The 6,412-nt window shown below is 35.7% G+C and overlaps 1 protein-coding gene across 1 annotated transcript; it reads left to right on the top strand.

Moving 5' to 3' along the window:
• The first annotated feature begins 4,587 nt into the window (after positions 1 to 4,587).
• Positions 4,588 to 6,181, top strand: LOC130942931 (uncharacterized). Its single transcript, XM_057871041.1, has one exon. It carries the CDS (start codon positions 4,755 to 4,757, stop codon positions 5,931 to 5,933), a length of 1,179 nt encoding a protein of 392 aa, XP_057727024.1. The 5' UTR covers positions 4,588 to 4,754; the 3' UTR covers positions 5,934 to 6,181.
• The last annotated feature ends 231 nt before the right edge of the window (positions 6,182 to 6,412 follow it).

The raw sequence follows: 6,412 nt of genomic DNA on the forward strand, positions 1-6,412 counted from the left end.
CCTCCCCACACTTAGACAATGCAAGGTCTACTTCTTTAGGCTCTTCTTTAGTTGTTTCCACCTCTTCAAAAGCTTCTTCAATTTCAACCTTTTCCCTCTTGGTAGCTCGCTTTTGATGATTGGATTTTTGACGGTTTAGAATTTCACAAATGAAATCTCGTTGAAGTATAGTCTCTAAACCAACAATAATCCTCTCATGCAAAAATTTGTTTGTCACAAGTACAAACCCCTAAAATCTATAAACCGAAGTATTTAAACCTCGGGTCGTTCTCCCTAGGATTTACAATAAAGTGTCTTGTTATTGGTTAGAAATGTGTTTTGGGGTTTTGGTAAGAAACATGGAAGTTAAATGCTAAAAAGTAAACTAATGGCTAAAAAGGTCTTGGCAAGGGTTGGTGGTCAAGAATCTCTATCCTAATTACTAACCACAATATGAGAATTGGCAAGGATTAATCTCATTAAATCATCCTCTAACTAGTAGTAAAGGAAAGTCAAATGAGCTATATCAATCCTAGTCCATAAGTCTTAACTCTCCACTAATTCAATTAGTGAGAACTAGAGTCAATGGATCCCAATCATCAATTACTTGGACATTAGTAACTCAAGAGTTCCTAAGTTACCTTTCCAAGCCAAGAACATAAAACTCTACTCTAAAATCCAACCAAGCATTTCATCAAACACTTGGAAGGCACAAAAGAAAAGCATAGTAAATTGACAACAAGAATGAAATCTAACAACAATTATTGAAAGGAATTAACAACAACAATTAAAAGAAATACATTTATTATGAATTACCTTGATTGAATTGAAAGAGAGTAGAAGAAACAAAAGTAGATCTACATCAAAACACAAGAACAACACAAAGGAAATTACAAAAAAAGAATGAAAGAAGAATGAATGTAACAACAAGGAATTGAGAAGATAGAAGTAGAAAAAGATGAATTAAAATCTAGATCTAAGAACTAAACCTAATCCTAATCCTAATCCTAGAGAGAAGTGAGAGCTTCTCTCTCTAGAAACTAACTAAAAGCTAAACTATGACTAATGATTAAAGTATGTTGATTCCTCTTCAATCCTTGGCTTAAATAGCATCAGAAATGAGTTGGATTGGGCCCACAAGGCTTCTAAAATCGCTGGCCACGTGTTGGATTAAGTGGGTCATGTGCCACCATCGGCGCGTCCACGTACTGTGCGCGTGCGCGCCCCTATGCGCGATGCAACTATGGCAAATCTTATATCGTTTCGAAGCCCCGGATGTTAGCTTTCCAACCCAACTAGAACCGCATCAATTGGACCTCTGTAGCTCAAGTTATGATCAATTAAGTGCGAAGAGGTCGGCTTGACAGCTTTTTGGTTTCATCATTTTTTCATGAGTTCTCCAACTTTTACATGCTTTTCCTTCATTCCCTTGATCCAATCCTTGCCAACTAAATCTGAAATCACTTAACAAACATATCAAGGCATCTAATGGAATCAAGGTGAATTAGATTTAGCTATTTTAAGTCCTAAAAAATATGTTTTCACTCTTAAGCACAATTAAAGGAGAATATACAAAATCATGCTATTTCATTGCATAAATGTGGGTAAAAGGTTATAAAATCCCCTAAATCAAGCATAAGATAAGTCCTACAAATGGAGTTTATCAATAATCCATCCATTGGCCTTTTTCCTAATGATGTTGATAATACAGGTACTTCGACAAGTCCTCCTCCTGACCTTCACGACCGTACACCTTTTCGTGTCCTGATGACTCTGTTTTACTATCATTCCTCTTAATTCCACTCACATACTAGGGTAGGCTCATCATTTTGTAGTGTTTATATTGATGATTATTCTTGTTTTTTCTGGGTATGTGTGATTATAAATAGATATGAATTATCTCAAATTTATATCAATTTTGTTACTAATAAAAAAAGTTTTCATCCATTGGCCTTTTTCCTAATGATAATGATAATACAGGGACTCGGGCAAGTCCTCCTGTTAAGCTTCGTGACTGTGTACCGTATCTTGTGTCTTGATGATTCTGCTTTTATTGTCATTCCTCCTTATTCCACTCACATATTAGGGTAAGGAATCAACCTCATTTTTTTTATTATTGTTTTTCTTTTACCATACTTCATCTTCATAAACCTAGATCTTACCAAAAAAAAGTCTCTACAAATCCAACTTGATAGCAGACAATACATGAAGAAATCCATGTGTTAGATAAATGACACACTTGTGACTTAGTTGAACCACCTTCTTATTAGATAGTTCTGGAAAGTGAATGAGTATACAAGATCAAGACTCACTTTGATGACTCTATTGACTAGTATTAAGACACATATAGTTGCTCATAGATTCTCTCAGAAATATAATGTTGATTATGAAGAACCATTTTTTCTGTTACTTGACTTACATCTTTTCAAATTCTCTTTGCCATTTCAGTATGAAAATAATCTCTCAATCAAATGGATGTAAAAAAATCTTTATTTCCTTAATAATGATTGAAAATAAAAAAAGTCTACCCGAAACCACCTTTAAAATAATCTTATCCTTCTAACAAAAGTTATCTTTTTCGTAAGACACTTTATAATCTTAAGCAAGCTACTAAAAAATGGTTTAAAAATTTAGCACAATTGTTTATAATATCATTTTCATATGAAGTCTTCATAAAAATATTCTCTTTTCTTCACAAGACTAACTACAATGTTGTCCTTTTGTTGGTATATATTGGTGGCATGATCATTAACAAAATGATGTTAGTGGTGTCAATGATCTTAAGATTGCTCTCCATATTCATTTTGAGAAGAAAGATCTTGGATCTATTAATAATTTTCTTCTTTTGAAGTTATTTCATTGAATGATGGCATTTATCTTTCTCAAATAAAGAATGCACCTAATTAATCTTCTTGCTCGAATTGAGCTTATAGATAGTTGCACATATTTTATACCTCTTGAGTCTAATATTCATTTACTTCTATGGTTGATACCATATATGTTGAGCAATCCTACTCTCGTTTACATGCTTTGATATCACCTATCTTATTCATATTATTAGCCAGGATTATTAGTCCGATCCCTGCACTATTCATTATGCTATTATTTCTTAGATTCGCTGTTACATTAAAAGCATTATGTTCCATGTCCTTCATTTTTATGCTTATTCTTCTTTAATCCTCCAAGCCTATTTTGTTGTTGATTAGGTAGGCAATCCTACTAATATGTGTTCTACTACTAGCTTTTATTTGTTTTTTAATTATAGTCTTATTCTTGCGATACAAGAATGACATTTATTGCTCGATCAAGCATAGAAATGGACATGGTGGTCATTCAGTTTTTTTTTCAACTGAATCAATTGTGATATTAGAAGTGCTATTTAAATTATTCATAATGATACTTTTTATAATCACACCAAACACATCGAAAATGATTGTAAATTTGTTCCACAATAACTTTTTGTTGGTGTTATTTGCCTAATCTCTATTGGAATTTTAGATTAGACCGATCACCGATGATATCTTCACAAAATTTTATTCTAATCCTCCTACTAAATTTCAAAATTTAGTGTTCAAATTTAAGATAATTTCGTTAATTTTTACCAAAGATTAAGAGGGTTTAGGGTCTAAAAAAGAATAATAGAACTATTAGAATATTATTATATTTATTAGCATAATATTTTCGTTAATAATATAATATTATGTATTTATTATTTTGATTATTCTCTGATTTATTTATCATCCACACATGGGCTATACTTTATACATATTTTTTGATACAATAAAAATATATAGACCCCTTTTTCTAATATTTTTCTTGGTTTCTAACGTATTTATTGTTAAAATATGAAAGAAATTTAATATTTTGTAAATACAAAACTATTTATGTGCATATTTTTACTTAATTGTTTAATATATTGAACCAGATACTACACCATGATATTAAAATTTTAAGTCTAAAATTTGATCGTTATTATCTGATTTTTTTTAAATACTTACTACTTCAAAGCATTCTAAAAACAAGTCTGTAATTTACAGGAACATGTTAAATACAAAATTATTTTTTACCTCTTTTTAACAAATTAAACTTTTTTGAGAAATAATTTCAATCTAAATAATAATCCCTTGAACAAGAAAAGAGAAACCAAAAATTAATTTCTTTTAACATGAAATGAAAACAAAATGTGTCGCCACAAAAGTATAAAATTTTGTACTAAAATTCAGGAATTTAAAAAGTTAATTATTTTGTATTTTAAAGATATATTTTAATAGTATAAAACAAAAACTTGAAATTTTTAATATATTTATTATATTAAAAAATAAGTTTTGCAAATTTTTTGTTATAATTTTAAAATATGTTATTAAAACAGATAATAGTGGGACCTTAAAAATAAATAAAAGAATAAAATCACGTAAAAAATATGTATAAAATAGACAAAGGCAACGTGTAGCAAAAAATCTAATAATCTATGCACCAAAAGTAGAAAGTGGGCTCCAATTTGTGTTTTTTTTTTTTTCTTTTTTGTCTAGAAGTGAGCTACGTTCTATTGCTACTATAAATATGGAACCTTCTTCTCAACAACAAAAGCACTCACTAGTCCCTCCAAAACTCAGCAGCAACTCTCTTCTCATTTTCCCACCAACCAAAAATAGAAGTTAAAAGGAAGTTCTTATTCGAATACTGTATTATTGCATATATATCTCTTTGTTCCACCAGCACACTAACAAGTAACAACACAAAATTACTCAAGAAACTAGCCAACTCCACTACTAACAATGGTCGACGTGGACCGGAGGATGACGGGTCTGAACCCGGCTCACGTAGCCGGTCTAAGGCGACTCTCCGTCCGAGCCGCCGCCCCTCTTTCACCATCCGTCACCCTACGCAACGGCCTGCTCTCGTTCTCTTCCCTCGCAAACAAAGTCGCCACCCATCTCCGCAACTCAGGTATCCAGGTCGAACCGGGTCTCACCGACTCTGAGTTCGCCATCGCAGAGGCGGAATTTGGCTTCACCTTCCCGCCAGACCTCCGCGCCGTCTTGGCTGCCGGACTTCCCGTCGGCGCCGGATTTCCGGACTGGCGCGCCTCGGGCATCTCCCGCCAACTCCTCCGCTGCTCGCTGGAGCTCCCAGCTGCTGCGGTCTCCGTCCACGTGGCAAGAAACGCGATGTGGGCCAAGACGTGGGGCCCAAGGCCCAACGAGCAAACGAAGGCGTTATGTGTGGCCAGGAACGCGCTCAAGAGAGCGCCGATTCTTGTCCCAATCTTTGACCATTGCTACGTTCCATGCAACCCTTGCCTCGCTGGGAACCCTGTCTTCTTCATCGACGAGGAACGCATGTTCCGATGCGGCTTCGACCTCTCGGATTTCTTCGAGCGGGAGTCTCTGTTTCGAAGCTCCGACGCCGGGAATATGTCGTCACGGCGGAATTTCAATGTTTCCGGCGGAAAGAAGCCGCGGTGGATAGATTTCTGGAGCGACGCCGTCACGGACTTTCGTAGAAAATCGTCGTCGTCGGCGGCGATGGCTTCGCCGGAGAGGTTTTTGGACATTCGGCGGTGGAAAGTGCCGAAGGGCGTGGAGCAGTATATAGAGCGAATCGGGTCGTGTTTGAAGGACGGTGGATGGAGCGAATCTGAGGTATCAGAAATGGTTCAGGTTTCAGGTTCCGGTTTGGGCTTGGATCCAGGTTCGGATTTGTGTTCGGGTTTGGATAATCAGGGGGTATTAGATGCTTTGTTGTTGAAAGCAGATAGGTTCTCAGACTCGCTCCGGAATTCTGGGTGGAGCGCCGAAGAGGTTTCGGATGCTCTGTGGTTCGATTTTCAACCGGGGAAGGACCAGAAACCGGCTAAAAAGCTGTCATTTGAACAGGTTGAAAGGATTGGGAAACTGGCGGAATCAGTTTCCCGGTCACTATACGTGGAAATAGATTTAGGATCAGTTAAATAGTGGGATTTTTTTTCCCCTTTCTTTTTTGTCTGAGGCAGCGGCCAACGGCCAACGGTGGTATGCATATTTCCTTTTGTGAATATTTTTCGGAAATGCGAATCCATTGTTGGCCAACCGGGGTGTGCCTTCAAAACATATGTGGAAAATGATATAGCAACGTATATGGTCATCCTTATATGTAACCTCATATGTAAGCTAAATGAAAATGTTGATACTCAATAATCAATGGTTAGAGCAGCTTAAATAAGTACTAGTGTAAGATTTTAATTTAATACATACTTTGGACTCTTATTCGATAATTTGTTATTTTTTGGTTTTTTTCTGTCATGCGCTGATTAACTTGTTGTAATTCTGTTACCATCCGAAAAAGTTTGAAAATTTTGAGACCTAAAGGAAAAAAGGACTTTTGTTTCTAGGTCCCACGGTGGGAGCCAACTATTCTTGTAGAGGTTGGCCGCTGTATAGCTCATCCGCCAATG

The sequence above is a fragment of the Arachis stenosperma genome, chromosome 1, assembly GCF_014773155.1.
Source record: "Arachis stenosperma cultivar V10309 chromosome 1, arast.V10309.gnm1.PFL2, whole genome shotgun sequence".
Taxonomy (NCBI): domain Eukaryota; kingdom Viridiplantae; phylum Streptophyta; class Magnoliopsida; order Fabales; family Fabaceae; genus Arachis; species Arachis stenosperma.

Excerpts from the sequence above, each read along its gene's own strand:
- LOC130942931 (XM_057871041.1), top strand. The coding sequence starts at position 4,755 with ATGGTCGACGTGGACCGGAGGATGACGGGTCTGAACCCGGCTCACGTA.